At 37.3% G+C, this 23,536-nt stretch overlaps 1 protein-coding gene across 1 annotated transcript in view; it reads left to right on the top strand.

Annotated features, from left to right (window-relative positions):
• The first annotated feature begins 1,958 nt into the window (after window positions 1-1,958).
• The window catches only part of GPM6A (glycoprotein M6A), a 484,462-nt gene continuing 462,884 nt past the window's right edge, over window positions 1,959-23,536 (top strand). The window contains exon 1 of the mRNA XM_074272707.1: window positions 1,959-2,124. Within this exon, the coding sequence (XP_074128808.1) occupies window positions 2,121-2,124 (4 nt within the window). The 5' untranslated portion in view covers window positions 1,959-2,120. The remainder of the gene's footprint in view (window positions 2,125-23,536) is intronic.

Below are 23,536 nucleotides of genomic sequence, written 5' to 3'. Positions count from 1 at the left end.
AAAAGGGCAATTTTAAAATAAAAATATTGTTAAGGACAGATAAGTTTGAAAGATTTAGGATCTCTGATCAATGTAATGACCAATTACAATTCTAGATATATGATAAAACCTTCTATCCCTCTCAAGATAGAAAAGTGATAGAGTACAAATTGAAGTATACACACACACATACACACACGCACACACACATACACACACACGACATGCCTGGTGTATGAATTAATTTTGCTTGACTAAATCTGTTTTTAACAGATTTCATTTAATCTTGTTTTCTCAATGAGGGAGAGGGAAGGATATCATTTAGAGTTGAAAATAAAATAAAATTTTTAAGTGACTTGGTCACTTTCTCATTACTCATGAAGGCCGGATTTGAACCTAGTTCCTTTATGTCCAGAATGAATCTTTCTATTGTCATGCTATCACCATATTCTTTTGTGTACATATTACGAAACTTTACAACATATTTTGCACATGCATTTTTACTATCCATTACAATGAACACCCTTTTTGTGCAGTGCTTGCCTAATATTGCATTCCCCAATTACTCACTGGCATAGATGTATATCCCTGCTCTTGAATACATTGGAAGTATAATACACTCCGGTGATAGACTTAGAAAAACAATTTCCATTGTCAGTCAGCAGCAGAACTAGGACATTAGTCCTTCAGATGATAAAATATGGGGTTAAAACACACCTTTGAAATTATCTGGTCCAATTTCCTCCCTTCATAGAAGAAAACATGGAAGTATATAGGTTATGTTGCATGTCCCACATTCCATGAATGACATGTAGCAGAGCTAGATCTGGAAAGCAGATGTCTTCATTTCTAAGGTCCAGTGAGCATTCTTCTTCTGCACTACAAGTCCTGGATTTGTTTTTCTTTTCCTCAATTATTTTTAATGCCATCAAAATTTTAGCTTCGTGTCCATGCATAGGTAGTGCAACATGTAATTCAGAGTAGGTAACTTGGTCATTTTCATCTAAAATAACAAGATGCCAATTGAGGGGAGTATCTGTGAGTTTCAGCCCTCCATTAAGACTTGTCAAGAAAACCAAATGCAACTCTCTCAGAGATTAGGGAAACAGGACTGTCCACCAGATGCCAGTTCTACTTATTTTCCCTTGCTCCAAATCCAAATCATGAGCTCCACAAGTTGGATTACTCTAATAATCACAAATTTAAAGCACTTTAGTTCAAGGCATCACCAGGAATTTTTTTGCTAATTGTTATTTATAATGAATAGAAATGTTTAGAGGGCACATTAAATGGGAAATATCTGATCCAGATCCAGTTCATTCTCACCCATCACCCAAAGGCTGGATGACCATTTACCCTTTATGGGTTTCCATATCTAGAACTGGAAGTGTCTCAGAGGTGTTGGAGTCCAGTCCCCTCACTTTACAGATGAGGAAACTGAGGCCCAATGACTTACCCAGGGTCGCCTGGGTAACAGAGCCTGGAAACCAAGTTCTCTGACTGGAGAGTCGTTTCTGCATGTCATAGTAGGGATACTTTTATAGTTTTGCGTTGAATTGGATAGCCTCAGAAATCCCTTCCAAATTTGAAATTCTATAGGAAAAAAGAAATTGGGGGAAGGGCCCGAAGTCCAAATGGGAACAATGTTCCCAAATGCCCCAGGTCTGAAGCCACCCCACTCAGACCAGTTGATCCATGATTTTTTCCTGACATCTCATCTACAGCTGGGTGAAAACTTTCTGAGTTGGTTACATTGATTTCCTGGTGCATGAGAGAGAAGGGATGTGTTCGAGTCTGGACTTAGAAGGACTAGCACAGGGGAGAAATTAGGTGGGTGGGGGGCGTGCTGAGGGGAGTGCACGGGGGAGGAGAGCGGAATTACGGGGCGGGGGGTTTCTCTGGGGAAGCCAGGCAGGTGCAAAAGGAGGAGGGGTTTTGCGCGCCCGCCTTGAGTTGCCTGACGCCAGAGGGAAATCTCCACTGGGAGGAGAGAGGGGTGTGAGGGTCAGTAGCAAAGCCGAGAGCTGGTGTTCCTGGGGAGGGGAGAGCAGCCGGCCTCTCACGAACTTCAGTCCGCCGCGGCAGCCTGACCATCACATGCTTCGGAGCCCCACGAGGGAAGGACAGAAAGACTTGGAGCTATGGGTGAGTGGGGGCTTCCGGGGCTCATTGTCCCCGGAGCACGGCGGCGTTCCGGGAATCGATCGTCTTGGGAATCGGGGGATCCTGGAGCCGGGGGAGAGAAAACGGAGCCGCCGCCCACTCGTTGCTTCCCTCTGGGTCCTTCTCGGCTACGGTGGGAAGCACCGGTGCGGGGGTGGAGAGGCGGGGTTGGGGTGGTCTGGAGGCGCCAACGCCCCTCTCCTCTCCAAAGGCTCTCGCCTCGTTCACGGGAGTCAGATTATAAAGGGTCCCCGTTGGATGGAGCAGTGCACCGCGGGCGCAGGCTGTGGGAAGGGAGGGTGGGAGGATACACCTGGCGGATCGCTTTTATGCTGGCTAGGTAGCTAGCCGGGGGGCCAGAAGGCGAGATCCAGAAGATCCCTCGGGATCAGAAAGAGAATTGGGATCCAGTTCCCTTTTTTACCTAGCCGGAAAAGACTTTCATTGCCCAGCTAATGTAGAGAAGTCTGATGGAAACTCTATCAAACTTGTAGTTTATGGGAAGTCAACTTGGATGTTTGAAGGTGCTGTGGGGGGTGGGGCAGAGGGCATTTCTGGCCCGGTCCAGCTGGAGCACCCTGGACCCGAACGTTTGCAACACGAGTCGGGGGAGGCAGAGTCCATTTCTACAAACTTTGGAAATTTCAAATGGTGGAAGAAGCTATGTTCCATAGCTTGCTCTGGTGACTGCTGGGGATGTAGCCCCGCTATATTTGAGTCCCGTAGTCATTGCCTGGATGGGCAAAAGAGAAGGCGAAAAATTGTTATTTGAACCCAGAAGGAGAAGGTGGTGTCCGAGAGAAAATGTCTGGGTGTTGAGGGTGGGAGAAGGGTGGGAGAGGGGTGGGAGGGTGGGGGAGGAAGAGCCGGGAAAAGGAGGGAGTTGCTTAGGAAAAAGTATTTGGCTTCCTCCGTCCAGAATTTCCGGAGTTTGTATCAGCCAGGTTTCGTGTCCAAGTGATGAGACTTGAATCCAGGTCTCCTGGCTTCTTGTCCAGCGCCATCATCACTAGAGCTTATCTGAGAAACGCAGAGTCCTTTCCACACAACAGACTTCTTGGAGGCTTTTCCTCTGCTACAGTGGGACACACATCTTGTAAATTTTGGCAGGATTCACTCTTGTTAGTCATAGGAGTAGAAGGAAAAGGTCTCTGAAAAGCAAACCAAAAATATTTGTTCCTTGAATGGGGTGTATATGAATTGTGAGTGCTGCTAGAATTGGGGCAGTGTAAGTTCATCAGAATTAATGTCCTCATTTAACTGGTACCACTACAAGTAATGTGCTCGGGATTGAAAATCACAGGATTGAGAATCAGGTCAGTTTGCAGGAATTTGGTATTAATGGGGCCCCAGAAATGGTTATGGAAAGCACCAGGGCAACAGACTGACAGAACTGTCAATCAGCACCAACAGCAGTGGTTTTCGGTGGTTATTATTCCAAGATTAGCTGACCTGTTGATGATTATCAGTCATAGGAACTTCAGGAATGTTGGAGGACACAGGGAAGTTCTCCTTATCCAACTCCTTCTACTGACTTCACCCAAGATCCTCCTGAATAGCTAGAATGTCTTCTTTTCAAGTAACTGGAAGCAGGTGGTGGAGATTTACCAAGGGACGAGGTTAAATGTTAGGCACTTGGGGGCATGGTGTATACAGACAGAGTTGGAAATTATGAACGCCTAAGTCTGAATCTTGCCTCAGATCCTCAATAGATATGTGATCCTGGACAAGGCACTTACCTCTTCCAGGCTCAGTGTCCTCATATGTAAAAAAGAGATCAAAAGAGAGTCATTGTGAGGATCAAACAAGAGGAAATATATAAAGCACTTTGCAAGGCTTTTATATATATATTTATGTATACATACATACATATAAGTAATAATAATGGCACAACATTATATATGTGTGTATATTATATATAATGTGCCATTATTATTACTTTTTGCCTATCTTTATACATTTTAATGAACATCCTTTAGCAGCTTACCTAGTTTCGGTCATTTTCCACTGTGTCGACTCCACTTGATCCCATATGGAGTTTTCTTGGCAATGATCGTAGTTTGTCATTTCTTTCTCCAGCTTATTTTCCAGATGAGGAAATTGAGACAAAGACGGTTAAGTGGCTTGTCCAGGCTCACACAGCTTCCAGAGTCTTCCTGACTCTAGACTGGTGCTCTATCCACTGATCCCCCTAGCTGCTATACTTCTGGAGATCCTAGAACAAATGGCCATTGGTCCTATTATCCTGGGGTAGTGGAAGAAGAGAAATGAAATTTAACAACTCAAGTCAGCATGATTGTCCTGAGTATAGTTCCTGCCACTTCTGGATGCCTCCAGGTGTCATCACTATGTGTGTCCTGCACTTGTTCTTTCGTTTGGCACACAGAATTCTCCTGTCCCAAAAGCAGTGAAGTTAGAACCAATTGAAGGCCATGCCTCCCTCCCACCCCAACCCCTTTGCCCCAAACCTAAAATGAGTGGGAGCCTGGTTAATGTAAGAATATAAGAATGAAACACATGCATGGCCATGGAGCAGAGGCAGCAGTAATAGAATGGGTAGAATTAGAGCAGGAATAATAGTAAAAATAGCTACCACTTATATATTTTTAGTGGTTTGCAAATTATTTTACATATCTTAGCTCATCTAGTCATCACAACAACATATAAATTAGATACCAATATTAGTTCCATTTTACTGGTGATGAAAAAGGCTGAGAAGTTAAGTGATTTGCCCAGATCCACTCAGCTAGTTTTGAGGAATGAGATAGGGTGTGAATTTGAATCAAGGCTAACTGATAAAGCAGTTGAATGAATGAGCCTAGATTTATAGCAGCTGTTATTAGGAGCCAGTCAGTGTGTTACTTTTTAAGTACTACAATACCATAAAAACACTTTTTCACTTGCCATCTCTTTCTTTCAGAGGACCTTTAAAAATCTTTGTCAGCAAAAAGAAAGGGATGGTACTTTGTTACATTTAGAAAGATTTCCACCAAGAGAAAAGACAGTGCTACAAGCAAATAGGGAAAAGCCGAGTTGATTGCATTAAGAGAGAACCATACAGGGAGTACAAAAAACCTTTCATGGACAATCAATGTCAGTAAGCGGGAAGCCATCTTAAACTGGCGGTGTTACAAATGAAATTGATCTTTTAAAGGAAGTCAGCATTACTGAGACCAATATGGCTGTCCAATCCTTTTTGCCTTTTCTCTGAAGCACAAATAGGGCAAATTCTTTGTCTCTGTTGCCTGGTGGAGAAATGGGGGTGTTAGGGTTAATGGAACATTGTGACTAAAAGAGGAATCATGTATTTTATACACAGGCCCTCCACAAAACTGTGAAATAGGTGAAGTGAGTTTTAGATGGGAGTAGGGGCATGGAGCCAAGGAGGAATACAAAAGCATGGCATGGAATCTTGAGACTAGTGCCAGGAAGACTAAACCCCAGAATGAGTTGAGGTTTGTGAAACTTGCCAAATTCAACAAAAAGTGTTTTTGAAGTTGGGGTTTTTTTTGTTTTTTTTTTTTGGAGGGGAGGGAAGTGGGGATAAAGCAAGAAGAAGATGAGACAGGCCTCTTGATTAAAATGGATCAGGGTAATTCTAATGGGCAAATTGAGCCTACTTAGTTGCTACTTTGCTGATCTGTCTCCTTTAGTTAGGAGAGTAGATGATAGTTTAGTGGAAAGATCAGGGACTGATTGGAATCAGAGGACCCAAGTTCAATTGCTGGCTCTGCCACTTCATTACTGTGTGACATTGAGCAAAGACCAATCCTTGCCTCTTTGGGCCTCAGATCCTCTTGTAAAATATGAGGTTTGAACTTCCAAATTCTAAATCTATTACTCGATCTCCAGACTGGGAAAGGGAATAAAAACACATGGTGAATAAAAAATGTATAGCAAAGATAAATGTTTATGTAGAAAAAAGGGCACCTGATAAACTCTAAATGATAGAATCTAAGTGACCTGGCCTTTAACCTATTCCAGGATAATATTTCTACAGAGCAATCACATTGGAACTTCTGTCCCAACTGAACTGGTTAGTTGGGCAACACAAGTCCTTCCCTTTCTCCCTTCCCATCTTTTCCTTCTCTTCCTCCTCATATTATTTCCTTCTGCTCAAAAGAAAATACCTTTTTTTTTTTTTTTTTTTTTTTTTTTTTTTTTTTTTAAATTGCTGAAACATTCCAAGAAAGACTTCTTATCTTAAGGACCATTCCTTTAAACCCAAATCACTCTGCCGCTCATTGATTGGCCAACAGTAGATCCCAGGTCAAGTCCATTTGGCCATTGTTTGGGCCCTGATAGGCACAGAGTGAATGTATTTACAAATTATTTCTTCTTTGGTCAGATATCTGAGAGTCATCTCTTCTCTGTTTTGGATATTTTGTTTTTTGAGTCTGTTTTTGTGTCTCATTTCTTTCTTATCTAGCTTTGATCACTGAATGGATTTTTTTTTTTTACTTTTACTTTTATGCCTGTCAAGGTCAAGATCTTAGCTAGCATCCAGGGCCATCTCCAATTATCCTAATCTTTATCTTGTCACTGGACCCAGATGGCTATGGAGGAAATTGAGGCTGATGATTTTGCAAAGCTCACCTTCACTTAAATTCAACTCACTTGCATGTCATGGCCTCCTGATATCATGGCCCTCTGAGAACAAAGGACCAACAACAATTGAATGTCTTTATATAGCCTTGATATTCGTGGACCATCAATTTAGAGTTTTAAGACATTCAGTTCAACCCCTCCACAGGTTTAGCAAAATATCAGTCAGTCAAAACAAATGAAATATTTTGTGGTAACCTAGTTCAAGTTTTTCCTTTTTCCCCCTCAGTAACTGAAAACTTCTCAAATGCTATTTGTACTTAATTACTTTCCATTAGGAATTCTTCTTATTTAATAGCAGAACAAATGTGAATTAATTTATTGTATTCCTTAGCATAAGACCCAATTTTTAAAAAAGCCCTCAAATTATTTTTTTTTAAGTAACTTAATTTACTGGCCTTAACTTATGTATTAGAGGCAATTCTTATTTACATTTGACCCCCTTTTTCTGTTGTACAAAGCTCTATTTTAGGCAATTGGGGGAAGGGGAAGGGTTTGAAAAGGAAAACGAAGCTAAATGAAATGAATTTAACTCAAAGCACAGAATTAGCTTGGCACCAGCATCTTAGCTGAATTTTTTTGGGGCACTGTGAGGCATGTTAATTCTCTTCTTTTGTTTCAAGCAGTTTGATTTTGAGGTCAGCTTAGTTTTCAATACTAAGGGGACATAGAAATATGGCTCAACATGGTGCAACTGTTTTACTGAAATTTCAACAGGACCATCAAAGAAAAGCCAGGCCCTAAAGCATTTAATACCAAACTTGAATATATTTCACTAATAGAAATAATGCCAGAGAAATAGAAAATCCGACAATTCAGAATTACTTCAATATAAATGCTTCTGAACTCTTTTCTATGTATCACCATCTTCCTCCTACCTTTATTCTTTCTGTTTAACCTCAAATAAACCAATGCTCATATGTTTTACCTGTCTTGTCCTTGAAAAATGTCACCTTGCTGGTTTTGCAAGATTTATTATGCTCTGGATAGCCTCTGCTTCCTAAGGGCTCTGTCATTTGACTTTAAAACCAATGCATTACACATGGGTGTTTCCTTCTTAACTTAAAGGCCCCTGTTTAGCCTTTCCAGTTTATCTCAGAAGGGTAAATTTTCATATGGCTTTCTATTGGAATTTATGCAGAGACTAAAACTAATGATGGCACAATAGGTACATTTTGGGATCATTATTATCTTCAGGACTATTTATTTATTAAGATTCAACTATTGTGTAAGAAAATACACAAACAAACAGCTATGTAGGGGAAAGGCAGGAGGAGGACTGGAGCCTGTCCAGACATCATTTTATGGGGCAATAAATGTTCTTTTACAGATGTCATTTGGACTCTATGGCCCCTTAGGTTTTCGTTTATGTGATCTGAAAATTTGCATAAAATGGAAAGCTAACAAAAATTATAGGTCTTTAAAATTGGATTTAAGCATTATTCAGATTAGAGTAAATATAGATTTACTTTTTCTGGATGATAGGAGATGGAGGAATAGTGATTCAATACTGGATATTTTTATGCTCTTCTAATAGAAAAATATGAAACATTGACTTAAGGACCCTATATAAATAAATAAACTGGGGATATAGCACAACATTTTTGCCCCTTTGATTTAAATGTCTACAATCAAGTCAACAAGTATTTATTCAGGCACCTTAAGGAGTATTGGGGATACAAAGAGCAAAAACAGTCACTTCTCTCAAGAACAGTCTAAGGAGGAAGGCAATATGCAACCAACTATGAATAAATAAGATATAGATAAGCTAAATTAAAGATAATCTCAGAAAGAAGGTACTACAATCTTTAAGAATGCCAAAATTTGAATTGACAGGAATTTTGTAGTGCAGTTGCCCATATCAAAGAAAGTTCTCCTCATTTGTAATCTTGAGATTTGTAATCTTGAGTCCACAACAATAATAATAAAATAACTGCTGGTGTTTTTGTGTTGTTTTAAGATTTGCAAAGTACTTTAGTCCAGTATCTCATGTGACTCTCACATGAATCCTGTGAAGGATTTCTTACTATTCTCCCCATTTTACTGAAGAGAAAACTCAGAAGGGGAGAAATTAAGTGATTTGCCCTAGCTCTCACTGATAGTAAATGTCTTTAGCTCTAGATTCATGAATCTGCCATTCTACTGCTGAGGCAAGATTTGAATCCAACCCTTCCTGATTTTAGAATCTCCATTTTTCTACTAATTAAAAAAAAAATATTAATAGTTAACATTTAGGTATCCAATGACACTGAACAGTAGATCCTTGTCATAGAGATTCTGAGTTAGTTTCTGGGCAAAAGTCCAGCATTTTGATGTACTTTACTTTCAGGACATTGAAAAATAAAGTTTGCCATCCAATGATGTACTGCCTTGTCAGCATAGTAGAATGCATGGAGCAGATAGAATTTTACTGCCATAGTGATTATATTTTATCTCAGTCAGTACAAGAAAGAATTGAAAGGCGCAAGGAACTTGGTGGGGGTGACCAAGAATGAAGGCAAAAAAGATCATCAGTGGTTCCAGTAAGGCATCAGGAAAAGCAGAGCAAATGGAAGTTGAGTGAAAGATTGATAGTATAAGAGTGACAGTGCAAAGCTCAGTGGGAAGTATAACGTATAAGAGCATGGTCTTTCCTTTTTTTTTATATCACTAGCATGTAGGCTCAACCTTACTACTTATTTAATAGAAGCTTTATGAGAGCAGGGGCTATTTTTTTGTCTTTTTGTCTTTGTGCCTCTAATGCATGACATTTCTTAGGTAGTTTATAAATGCTTGTTGATTGATTAATAGGTATTTGTGGGATTATATTATATATAAGGATTACATATATAGGAAGGAGGAAGTGAGTGTCAGGGAGAAAAGAATAGACAGATGGACACAGAGAGAAGGAGGAAAGAAGAGATCTACCCCACCATTTTGCCTAAATCCAAGCATCCAACTTCTCCCTTCTCTAGATTTCTTTCCCAGCAAACTGTAGCCAGTAATACCTGTTCTCAGTACTTCTCATTTGGCACCTCAGATATCTGGCAGCCTCTCTTAGGATTCCCTCATCTCTACTTTATTTTTCCCTTTTCAGCTGGATAATGATTATTTCTGACTCATTCCTCAGCATTAGTTTTTGTCTTCCTTCCTTCCTCCTGAACACTCTTCTGGGAGAGGGCAGGACTTCCCTTTCCGATCGTTTCTGTCTAACTTCTGGCAGACATGGGGACTCCCAATAGAACTGGATCTGAAAGAACTGTGTAGTTAAAATGTGAGGATGAAATCTGGAACAGTCCTGGTGAATTGATGTCAGAGAAAACATAAGGAGACATAATTGCACTAAATGGGCACTTTAGTTTACCAGTATGAACACAATAGTGTAATAGATAGTGAGACTTTGACACATACTTTCTTTGTTGTTGGGGTAAGGCATTTAACGTTTCAATGTTGCAGATGTCTATAAGTTTCAGAAGCATTGCAGATTGGCATTGGTGAAGGGAAAGTCTTCATGAAGAGTTCTCTATGCCAGTGAAATATCAAGTCTGGGCCAAAAGATCCAGTTAAAAGTGAAGTGTGGATATACTGTGGGTAAATAGTCTACCTCATAGAACTGAGAGATATAATTTCAAGTATTTATTGCTGTGGAATTCAAGTAGGGAAATTATGCTCTCAATACACTTTACATTCAATTAATTTAATTTTAATATATTAAATAACCAGGACTGATACTTCAAGCTAATTAATGTTCCCTACTATTAGGTGCATTACTAATTATAATGCTAAGATATTACTAATTGTAGTGAAAATATGGAAGACAAATGTTTACACTAAGATGACTTTTTTATTAGATTAACAGTATTTATATATTCTTGCAAGTTTCCTAAGTTTTCCCAGGTAGCTTTCCAAAGTTAGAGTAGAGTAGAGTGCATAGCAGCTAGTTTATTTACAAGATTTAGTCCCATTATTTCAATTTTGTCCTTTGCGAATACAAAAATGGCCCCTAATCAACTCTCTATTGTATGACACGCTCTGGGCTTAGGTAAAGAAAGACTTGCTATCTGGTAGATTATTGTCCTATATGTTGGCTTATTTCCCTGGATTTGTTGTTTTGAAGATGTTGGTTTTTAAAGAGGAAAAAAAGTCACATCAAATATTTGGAAGAGAAATGTTGACAGAACATTGCTGGTACATATTTCTGGAGATGATTTTATATAATTTCATAATAAATGTAGTAAAACCCCTTTATTATTAGAATAAGGGTAAAACTTTTAGCTTAATATAAAATTAAAATAAATAAGGATAATGCTAATACATTGGTAGAGCCAAAAATAGGTTCAGCCATTTTGGACAATTTGAAATTATATGAGATTATTTACAACTATTGACCCAGCAATCCTACTGCTCTACAAACCTACAAACCTGCAAAATGTACAAAAATACTCATAGCAGCACTTTTTTTGGCCTGTTAGGTAGGGCATAGAACTTGGAGTCCAAAAGTCTTGGGTTTAACCTGTCATTCAGACCCTTTTAGCTGTGGGATCCAAGGAAAATCCCTTACTCCCTCTCTGCTTCAGCTTCCTCATCTGTAAAATGAGAATTTGGATTCAGTGTCTTTTAAAGTCCTTTTTAGCTTTAAAACTAGAATACTGTTGTCATTTGATTAGTTAATGACTGGACAAGTTGTGATATATGAATATAAAGCAACGTTATGCATTAAAAATGATGGGATGGAGATTAGACCTGTGATCTCATTAACATATGGGTGAGAGGATTCTGTCCAGCAATATAGGTTGGCACATTATTTGAAATGTATAGTCTTACAGGATTGCTTAGGGCATTGAGAGAGAGGTTAAATATCTTGCTTCTAGAGTCATATAGTCAGAATGGGTCAGTGGTGAAACTTGAACCCAAGTCTTACTAGGCTGTAAACATCTTTCTCTATACATTTAGCTTCTTCAGGTGAAGAAGATGATGATGAATAAAAAACTCAGAGAAATGTGAGATTTATATGAACAAATGCAAAATGAAATAAACAGAACTGAAAGAATAATGTAAACGAAAAGATTATGAACTCTAAACAAATGAGGAATCCTTGGTGGTTCTAGAGAAGAGGTAATAAAACATATTTCCTTTTTCTCAGTAAAAGGATGCAGATTATGTAGGTAAAGCCTTGTGTTTGTTACCAGATCAGCTGTTTTGGCTTAGTAGTTTTTCTTTGCTGAAAGGAAGGGTATGATTCTGGAGTAGGGAATGAAAAAAATAGTGACGTAAAAACGAGGAAGGAAAATCAATTTAAAAAAGTAAAAAAAGTGGCCACTAAAAATGTGTCCTGTAGTTGTTGTTTGTCCTTTCTTCTCAAAGTACACCATGACATCAGGGAGGTAAGATCATGACATGCAAGTGAATTGGATTTAAGTGAGAGAAGGCTGGATAAGGTCACCAGCCTCATTGTCTCCTCCAGACCCACTGGATCCAGTGGCAAGAGTTTGAGTGTCCTGGCCTTCAATATTTCCAGGATGCTACTACAACAGAGGAATTTGTATTTGATCCTAGAGTGTAACAGGAAATTATTAAATGTATGTGTGTGTGTGTGTCAGTGTGTGTGTGTGTCAGTGTGTGACATGATCAGGCCTGTGTTTATAAGGTTGTTTCTAGCCATGGTAAGAAGGACTCTTCAAGGTGTTTATGTACTCATGGTATTCCTTTGCATGGTCAGCAACTGACTCGTCTGTGGAAGAAGTAGAAGGTCTGTCATCAGGTCCAATTTAATCCAACAACCTGAAAGCATACTCATCTACCTCCAAAGAAATTTTTATGGATTATGACATCAGTTCATCTTCTACAAAGAAATAAATAATGCTTATTTATTAATTACCAAGGGAAAGACAAGTTTAAATAAAGGGAGAAGATTCTATGTAAGGAGGAAAAAAAATCAACCAAAGTGTTTGTCAGACTAAGTGCATAGATCATGGATAATTGGTTCCTTAGATCTAACTGAATTAAGGAGCATTCAAAGTAGTGCTCATTAGTACTACCACTGAGTTTTATTCATTTAACCACAATTAACCTAATGGACCTTCCTTTATGTGACAGATGTGTCCTGAGGTATGGTGATTCAAAGTTCAGCCAAGAACTGAGTATTTTGTTCTGTTTTTTTTTTTTTTTTTAAACTATTTAAGAGAGGTACCTATATGGATTTTTGCAGTATTTCATTGTGTAATTACTAAGTCAGTCTTGCTAGGAGGTGTATGTGCTTGAATCTGTTATGAATGCAGAATAATATAGTAGCAAAATATATTTGTCTTCATTTAACTTTTAATTCAACCCAACAAATATTTATTAAGCATCTGCTATATTACTTATATCTTGTTCAGCATTGTGGCAACATGGAATACAAATAAGATGTGGTTCTTACTCTCATGGAGTTTACAACTTTAATGCTACCCAACTGCTTTGAATTAAATTTGAAAATGCGTCCTATGTGTTGTGTATTGTGATATAAAGACAAAAATGAAAGAGTCTTTGATTTCAAGGAACATATATTCTTTTAGGTTGGAAAAGTAGGGAAACAATATGTATCTAGAAAAATAAATACAAAATGCATAAAAATTAATGACAAAGTAAGTATGAGGTACCAGGCAACTAGGTGGCACAATAGGCATGGAGCGCCTGGTGTGGAATCAGGAAGACCTGAGTTTAAATTCAGCCTAAGATTTGTACTGACTGTGTGACTCTGGACAAATTGCTTAACCCTGTTCTTCATCTATAAAATGATCAGGAGAAAGAAATGTCAAACCTGTCCAGTATCTCTGCCAAAAAAACATCAGATGGAGTCCTGAAGAGTCAACAAAACTACAAAATGAATATCACATTTTTGGGATAGCAGGCTATGTGGGGCAATAGAGTTGCTAGGCCTGAACTCAGGGAGACTCTTTTTCCTGAGTTCAAATCTTGTCTCACACACTTATGAGCTGTGTGATTCTGATCTGGTCACTTAACTCTGTTGGCCTTAGTTCTTCATCTGTAAAATGAGCTGAAGAAAAAGGCAGCCACTTAGGGGGGAAAAAAACCCCAAAGAGATCATGAAGAGTTGAACACAACTAGAAATAGTCTAAAGAATTAAAATAAAATCTGGGAAGAGAATGAAATATTAAATTGGATATAATTAAATACTAAAAATATGTATACAGAGAAGACTGAAATTAAATATTCTGAAGTGCCAAAATATATGTATAGATAGTAGTTGCTATGAATGATTAGGAATGGGAAAGTTGAATGTTATCAGGGAAAGTATTTGGAGGAGGTAAGTAGATAGGAAGTGAATTTTTAAATGGACTTAAAAGATTGATGGGATTTGGAAAGGGAGAAAGAATGGTTGATGATTTGAGGAAAGGTAGGAATGAGCATGGTCAGTAAGAGGCTGGTCCAGTTAGAGATCCCGTAAATAGGAGCAGAGTTATGGAGGAATGGAGATAAGTGGAGCAAAATTGTGGAAAGCATTCAGTGCCAGGCAGAAGACTTTGGATGAGATTAAATACAAATAATATTAAGTCACTGTAAATTCTTGAGGAAATAAGTGATAAGATGAAGCATATTTTAGCTAAATTAGTGTAGCAGGAATGCTAAACAGGATGATTGATGTGAGAAATATTGGACACAGGTAGACAAATTGGTATTTTATTGAAATAGTCTAGAAACAGGGCAGTGAGGGTTGCACTAAATTTCACAGCAGTGACATAAGAAGAAAAGATAAATGTGAGAGATAAATAGACCTCAACCACCTTTTCACTTTAGCTGCCTTTTCAGTCTGAGCATCTGAGCCTTCTCATTCTTAGCCACCATTTTCCCTTGGGGAGTTCCTCCTGGGACTTCTATTTTAGAGAGGGACCCAGGGCATCCATCCTTCATTCCCCTCCCAGATTTGCTTTAACTCTTCTGTACCCCACAAAGGTACCTACCATGCTATCTCATACTCCATTATACATCTTATCACTTTGTGTGTTGTTTTTCCCCATTAGAATGTAAGCTCCTTGCAGAGATTGTCTATTTGTTTGTATTTGTATCTCTATTATTCAGGCTAATCCCTTGAACATAAGAATTTAGTAAATAATTGTTGCCTTGCCTTGTTACTTTGATTGATAGAACTTGATGGAAGAATAGATATAGATTCTATAAAAGAGGGAGGAATGAAAGATTTTAAACCCATCTTTTTAATATTATGTGTAGCCTATAGTAGGTCTGTTTCAATTCTACTAGAATGGATGAATCAGTGAATGAAAAAATTGAAAAAAGTTTTAAGCACTTTATATGTGCCAGGCATCATGCAAAGATTTGGGAATACAGATGTAAGAAAGTAGGCCAGTGACTGACCTCAGGTATTCTAATTGGGTCAGACAACATAGCTCTCATCCACCTTGGTTCTAAGAAGATGGAGAAGGGAATATGATACCTAAACTGTGGCATGATATGGAAATGCCTGGGAAGTGGTGTGGTACCCTGGGTTCTGAGTAGGATAAGATAGACATTTCCCTAACAGAATTTAGGGTCTCAGAGGATGCCCGATGTGTAGGTATCAACAAACATTTAAATTGTTAAGTGTACAAGAAACTATATACTAGGTGCTGGGAATAAAAAAGAAACTTAAACTAACCCACTTGCTTTTTTTTTATTTGATTATTTATTGGCTGGCTCATATTTTAATCTTCAAGGATTTGTTTTCAATGGTCAATTTTATGTTACTAATTAGAATGATAATGAAAAGAATTCGTATTTTATGAAAGTGGCTTTATTAGCTAAGTAAAATGTCTTAAATAGAAGAATCAGCATGGTGGAGTATATGTTTGGTTACAAACTGTTAACTATTCACCTCTGGAGAGCCATGGAGTTATTGAAAGGGGTTTTCAAAATCCCCAGGAAACCATGCCATATGAGAAGTAGTTGAAGGAACCATGGGGTTTTATTCTACAGATCAGAAGATTTAGTGAGAACATGAAAGCTATTTTCAAATAGGGCTATCACTTAAAATTAGATAAGTGTTATCCTTATCTTGGCAGGACAGTGGACAGGGATGGGTTCGGAATCAGAAGTATGGGATGGTAGTTGAAAAGAGAAAAATTGTCATGAACAGTTGTGTAACAATGAACTCTCTATGTAGAGTGATAGTTGGGTGCATTGCCAGATCAATTCAAATGGCATCACCCCATTTTATTTGTAAAAGTGGAATGATCAAGATAATCCTTCTTGGGTATAATGTATAAGAAATTCAGATCCTAGTGGTTCTAGGAGCAAATCCATAGACAGATCAAAACACTTTACACAGGCTAAACAAATGTTTTGCACACATATGTATTAATATTTTTTCCAATGTGTATAGCTGTCATGAACATTCAAAAGTTATTGTCAGGGCAGCTAGGTGGTGCAGTGGATAGAGCACCAGCCCTGAATTCAGGAGGACCCGAGTTCAAATCTGGTCTCAGACACTTAACACTTCCTAGCTGTGTGACCCTGGGCAAGTCATTTAACCCCAGCCTCAGGGGGAAAAAAAATTGTCAGTCAATAAACATTTAATTAAATATCAGGTAGCATAACTGAAGCTAGATGATAAGGTGAATAGAGCATTGGGTCTGGAGTCAAGAAGATTTGAGATCCCATCTGCCTCAGATACTTACTAACTGTGGGACCTTAGGCAAATTACTTAATCAATATTTGTCTCAGTTTCTTATCTGTAAAATGAAGATACACTGGAGGAGGAAATGGCAGAGTATTCTAGTATCCAAGGAAACCTCATGGGCAAGCCCAATAACATATGCTAGCCACTGGTACATGAAAAAAGGTAGTCCTTTTCTTCAAGATGATTACAACTTAATGGGGTAGGAGCTGAAAACTTTGAGGGGCAAGGAAGGAGAAAGAAGGGAAAAGGCATGGTAGAGAACTGTAGCCAGGTGAGAAGTGAGCTGTTTTGAGCTGAGCTCCCTCCTTCAATAGAGGTTTTAGAGTTTATGGTCCTATTTTCTAATCAAAGGGACTAAGAGGTGTCTATGAGGTGAGGTTCCACAACTGATGGGATCTCACAAGATCATGAGCTTTTCTCAGTAATGACCTTCATGAATCATATTGGAAAAATCATAGAAGCCTCAAAGTAGTGCAGTTACATGAGAAATGAATTACTGAATTCAAAGTAGTTTTTTTGTCATAATATATTTAATCAATGGATACTCAATACATATGCTATTATTCTGGGGCCATAGCATTTTTTTGTCATTAAAAAGTAGTCACAAACTTTTGGGGAGTCCTAGTATAGAGGGGAAAAATCACTAGATTGGAAATTAAGGGATATTAATTTGGGTCCTGTCTTGTAAACTTGAGCACATTATTTAGCAATTCAGTTTTCTCATCAATTAAATGACAGAATTTGACTATAGAATATTTAAGGCTCCTTTAGCTCTGTGATTTCTTTATTTTAAAAATTCACCTGAGTTTATAAAAGCAATGCAATGTACAACAGTGTTTCTCCTTCTACCCCTATTTTAGGCATATTAAAACTACCAAAATATCTATTAAAATACACAAGAAAGATCATGGAAAAATTAATGAATTAAAATTCTGAATAGACCAAATGAATATTTGCTGTCAACTTTCAAATTCTGTTTTGTTTAATAGCTTCTGAGTTTAGAGACCATATATTGAAATGAATGGAATCAGTCTTTAAGTATATAGTTTCCTGTGCTTTGAGTGATTGGGTCCATTTCATTTCTCTGTAATTGCTAATAAAGTGGTCTGGCATATTTTAAAATAAATGTTCTACCCACTAATTTGAAAATAAATCTTTCAGATTCTTAGCGATGCTTTCTTTACTTCATTAAAGTATGAACCAGAAAAACATATAGAAGAGAAAGGTAATTAAGAGTCCGGGGCATATTAATTATTAAGTACCACAAATGTTTTGGTAGCATCATTAAGTAATCAATGCTGCTGTCTGTTGCTTTTTAAAAACTACTTTAAAAGTGTAACATCATCAGAATTTTATTTTTCCATCATATGCTGTTTGTTGTTATTCAGTTTTAGCTAACTCTTTGTTGATCCCTTTTGGGGTTTTCTTGGCAAAGATACCAGAGTGGTTGCCATTTCTTTTGCAGCACATTTTAAAGATGAGGAAACTGAGGTAGGACTAAACGATTTATGCCAGGTCATATAGCTAGTGTCTTAGGTCAGATTTGAACTCAAGAAGATTAATCTTCCTGTTTCAAGATGGGGAACACTGTGCCATCTAACCTAGCTACCTCCTTCATACCATCCCCAAATTTGTCAGGGAAAGAGATACCTCAAATTTACTATTTTATTTCTATCTTTTCTCTACTGTATAAAAATTATAGCATATAATTATGCTCTATATGTCACCAGAGATGGGCAATTAGTTTTCAAAATTTTAATTAAAATTATGAATCCGTTTATTAGGTAACTTCACACAAGTTGCTTATTTCCAAAGGAAGGCAATGGGAATTGAATGGAAAGTAGAATTAGAATGTTTTCTATTAGAACAAGCTGAAGCTGTGCAAACAAAAGTAATGGTTCAAAAGTGTTACTAAATTTAAAAAACAACAACAATAAAAACAAAGTAAATGTATTCTTTTTTTAATTAACATTTTTTCAAACAATAAAAATCTGCCTTTCCTTTCTCCCTGCCCCTCCTTCCTGCCCACTATTAAGAAAGCAAGAAAAACAAAACTTTGTCACAAACATGTATATAGTCAATTAAAACAAATTCCTGCATTGGCATTATGAGTCCATCCTCTTTTTATCCATAGAGAGGTAGCATGTTTTATTATGAGTTTTTAGAATTGTGGTTGGTCAGAATTCCTAAGGATTCAGAAGTCCCAAGTCTTCCAAAGTTGGTTGTCTTTACCATACTGTCATTCTATAAATTGTTCTAATTCTCACTTTACTCTGCATCATTTCACATAAGCTTTCCCATGTTTCTCTGAAAAGCACTCCTTTTACTTATTTTTATAGTGCAATAGTATTGTCACATTCATGTGCACTAACTTGTTCAGCTATTCTTTATTTGATGGCAAACTTAGTCTCCAATCCTTCGCCACCACAAAAAAAAAAAAAAAAAAAAAAAAAAAAAATTGTAAACATTTGGGTCCCATTTTTTTTTTAAATCTCTTTGCTATATAGATATAGTAGTAGGATCATTGGGTCAAAGGACATTTTAGTTTAATAGATTTTTATGGCTAGTTCCAATTGCTTTCCAGATTTGCTGACTGTCGTGAGAAGATATAGACAAAAATCATGCAGCATAATGATGGGATGAACAGTGTGGTTCATTTTTAAAAAAATAGAAAAACTGATTTCAAATACAACTTACTACTTTTATGATTGTGGATAAGCAAATAACAGTTAACACCTTTCTGATAATTTAAGGTTTACAAACCCATAAAGGTTTCATAACTTAAAAAGTGGGGTTGTGAAATTGTTATTTATTATCAATAAATGCCTGATTTGTATACCTATTTTATATAACAATATACACTGTCACATAAAATTTTCTTAGGCAAAAAGGGGTCACAAGTAGAAAAAGTTTAAGAAGCTCAGTTCTAGTCAATTTTCAAGCATGGAAAGTTAGGCCCAGAGAGGCAGATGGGTGACACAGTTAATACATAGCGTGGGACTTGGAAGTCAGAAGGACATCATTTAAAATCTAACCTCATACATTTAGTAGATTGGTTGGTTCTTGTCATTCATTCTCAAAGAGCACCAAAATGACACTATTAAGTTAGAATTGAGTTACAGTGTATGGGACTGTGGCTGATCATACCAATTCCATTTTGGAGTGCTCTGCCACAAATCCTGTGAACACTTGGGGTGGATTTTCACATCCCATATTTCTTCTAGGCTAATTCGATTCTATTTTGCTCATAGAGCACCACACTTATTGATCTCAAGTTCTTCATTTGTATATAAGGATGAAAAAAATACTTCCCTCACAGGTAGATCAAATTAAGTGGTAAATGTGAAGCACTTTGTAAACCTTAAAATATAACATCTATATAGATATATGATATGTATAATTCAATATATCCTACTCAGACTATAGGAGCTAAGTGCTAATTTGTCCTTGTTGCACATATTTTCTGTTAGGGCTAAGTAAAGTTCCTTTTGTAAACTGTTCAGTGACTATGAGTGTCTCATTTTGTTCCAACCTGAGCTATCAGGGGTGCTGGACTGAATCTGGCCTCTCTCCAACAAGACCAAATGATTTAATGCTTGGTTAAAACAATATTAACTGGTTAAAACAATATTAACATTTTATAGCCAAAGTCTTTTTGAACATAGGAAAGTTAAAAGCAGAAGCCTTTCATTTTGCCCTTTTGACAAATTGAATTCATCATTCCCACTTTTGATCAAATGCCCACTGCTCTACAAGTTTCTTCCTATACTTGTGGGTTTTTCTTGGTATTTTTTCTTGTCCAAAATGTACTATTCCCCACTGCTCCTTCTCCAGATGGAACCTTTCCTTATGATAAAAAAAAAAAAAATTAAGCAGCATTTTTTGACATTTTATACAATGCCCTGCCCAGTATACTCTTTCCCAAACTGAGCCATGTGAGAGGTATGTTTCATTCACCTTCACTGACTTTTCAGTTGCTCACAGTTTAGCTTCCAGTTTTCATTTGCATTGTGGTCACTGTGCATATTGTTCTCAAAGTCTGGCTTATTTCTATCCACATGAGTTTACATTTATTTTTTATTTGTCTCTTCCAATATTCCCATCTCCTATTCCTAGTTTTCTTATGAAAAGGAGAAACTTGCTAGATATGACTAGCCAAATCTTTTCTTTTGGGTAAACAGACTAATCACCAAACAGTAGGCAGTCCTTTAAAAAAATTCTTCTCAGCTGCTTCTTGTTATTTGCTATACAAATTCTGCCTTATTTCTTCCAGAGACTTTTATCTTGGGCTCTTGCCAAATGTGAAGTTAATTTCCAAAACTTGCCTATTCTAGATAGCTGTCTGTGCTTTAGGGATTTGTTTTACTTTTTTTTTTTTTTGCTTCTGCTTTGCACAGTTCCTGGCACATGAGAAGCACTTAACTGCACTTGTTGACTTGATTTAACTTACTCTCAACCAGGGCCACTTCAAGAAAGTGAGCTGAAAGAGAAAAGAGGAGTATCATTGGTGCAGACTAGAGGTGGTTTCTCCTTTAACAGGATAACAACTGTTCAACTAGGAGAGAAGAGGTTTAACATTAACAGTGACATGATGGGAAGGAAATAATGTCCAGATTTTCCTTCAATAATTACTGCATTTGTAAAGAAGAAATAATAGAAAATAATACATTAAAGTCATGTCTATTTTGTTTCCATGTGTTTTCTTTTTTCTTTCCATTTTCATTATGGCTAGGAATCCATGACAGCTGGAATAGGCCCAGGCCTTTTTGGACTGAGATATGAACTACACTTAAATCACTTTCCAGATATCTTTCCTGTATGACATGCTGAATTTTATTTTGAAATACATATGTTTAGAAAAAAATTCAGAAAGTTGTAGGGATACTAGTATAAATACCTTATTGTGTTCCAGATTTTCAATAAAGTGCCTTTAGATTTTGAGTGGGTAATTACGAGAAGCAGCAGTTATCTTACTGAGTTCAAATCTAGCCTCAGATACTCAATTAGCTGGGTTAACTTGGACAAGTACTTAATTCTGTTTACCTCAGTTTCCTCATCTGAAAACTTAACTGGAGAAGGAAATAGCAAAACATTCCATGATCTTTGCCAAGAAAACTCTAAATGGAATCACAAAGGGTTGGGCACAACTGAAAAATGACTCCACAACAATATAGGATAAAATAGAAAAAAATATGGGAGAAAAGCTGATATTTGGGGAAAAGATTAGTCTAAAAAGTATAGAGTTTAGTCAAAGAAATGTTTTCTTCTATTGGATAAAAACATGCTATATCTGCCTCTTCTTTTGTTAAAGAATAGCTTGGAAGCTATCCATTCAAACTATCCCCTTTTTCTTACTCCCAGCTTTTTATAATTAAGAATTCTTTCTGGTACTAATGCATTGATGCACATGATCTTTTGATTTGAAGATGGTCAACTGCCAAATTGCTGTATAGCATTACTTAGGTTATTGAATCCCCAAACTTTAACTGTTAACCATCTGATGTGTATGACAATTAGATGCCCAGTCACTTACTCAAAGCATTATTGAAATATGAATTGATTTTTCATTTCATCAACACTATCTTAATCAGAGGATGTTTGCCCAATTTCATTAGTTTCTTTGGAATACATTTGGTATTGTATTAGGTTCTAATGCTGACCACATTTCAGAATTTAGAGGGGCTTTCTTTTTCCTATCATAATTTTTTTCCTTTCTCCCTACTTATATTATCATTTGGAAACAGAATTATATTTCCTGGAATTTTCACAGGAAGGTATAATTCAGATTTTTTAAAAAGTCACATCTTTTGATCTCAATCAAATCTGCACAAAACTTTTGATTCATTTAAAGTTTTTATGTTTTCTAAAAAACATAAAACTCAGACCTGGTTCATGTGTCAAACCAGAGATTTATTTAGTGAATTTCTTTTACGTATTTCTCATAGCTCTGATTGACTCTACTCTGAAAGTCTATTTAACCTAATAGGAAAAGCAATGTCATTTAGCAGAAAGAACACTAGCCTTAGTTTTATGGTCTTTTCTATCATGAAATAGTTGTGTGATCTTGGATAAGTGATTATACTCTATAGAGCTTCAATTTTCTTATCTGTAAATGCAATATTGGGGGAGTGAAGAGTTGGTATGTGTGATCAGTACTTAGAAAAGAAGCTTATGATGTGGAGTAGGGCAGTAAATAAACATTTATTAAGCACTCACTATGTACAGGATTGAGAGTCATAGTTGCTAATTTGATGCTATTTAGACCCTCTCACTAGCTAAACTCTGTCTGAGCTGGGCTGAACACTCTTTCCACCCCAGTGAGACTGATCTTTCTTTAGAGAATGTTTTCATTCCATCAGACTCTGTTCAGAGGCTTGGTTTCATATGATATTTGAGGGAAATGGTGAGAACTGGAGCACTTCCCTGGTTTCACTCTGCCATCTTGGGTCCTCCCCTAGAAGTCTCTCTTGGCTTTCAAGAAGGTTGTAGAATGAAGAGGAATTGAGAAAGTTTTCTGATAGAGGGTGAGATTTTTAGTTAGAACTGAAAAGTAGCCAGGGAAGACGACAGGCAGAGGTGAAGAAGGAAAATAAGGTTGCATGTATGGATCCAGCCATTCCCACCATATGGCAATAATTGTACTTGTGGAGTACAATACAAGTAGCAAATCATCCAACTGAAGCAGCAAGGACAGGTGGTAGTAGCATGTGCCAGGCCAGTCAAACCACTACCCACCATCACTTCACTTACCACTTTTCCTAAGAACTGGATTGAGACAACCAGGACTCTGAACCCAAGAGCATTGAAAGATCCTTTTCCTCCACTCCACTAGTCCTAAATCAAGCCCCATCTGCCCTCAGAGCATTCATCCTGGGAAGCAGCCCTGATGGACATGCAGCCATAACTGCTGAAGACTGAAAAACTTTTGCCACCAAAGTCCTTGGGACTGTCAAATGGCTCAACATCAGAAACTGTTGAGGTTCCATTAGTGGAATTGATATTAAAAAAAAAGCGGTGCCATCTGCTTTAGGATAGTGGGACCTTTCCATCTGATTTGAAGCTGGAAATTTCTATAAATGTAATATCCCTCTAATAGAATGTGACATATACCTACCATCTGTATGCCTCTGGACAAAT

The sequence above is a fragment of the Sminthopsis crassicaudata genome, chromosome 6, assembly GCF_048593235.1.
Source record: "Sminthopsis crassicaudata isolate SCR6 chromosome 6, ASM4859323v1, whole genome shotgun sequence".
Lineage (NCBI taxonomy): Eukaryota > Metazoa > Chordata > Mammalia > Dasyuromorphia > Dasyuridae > Sminthopsis > Sminthopsis crassicaudata.
This window is presented reverse-complemented; position numbering and strand designations above follow the sequence as displayed.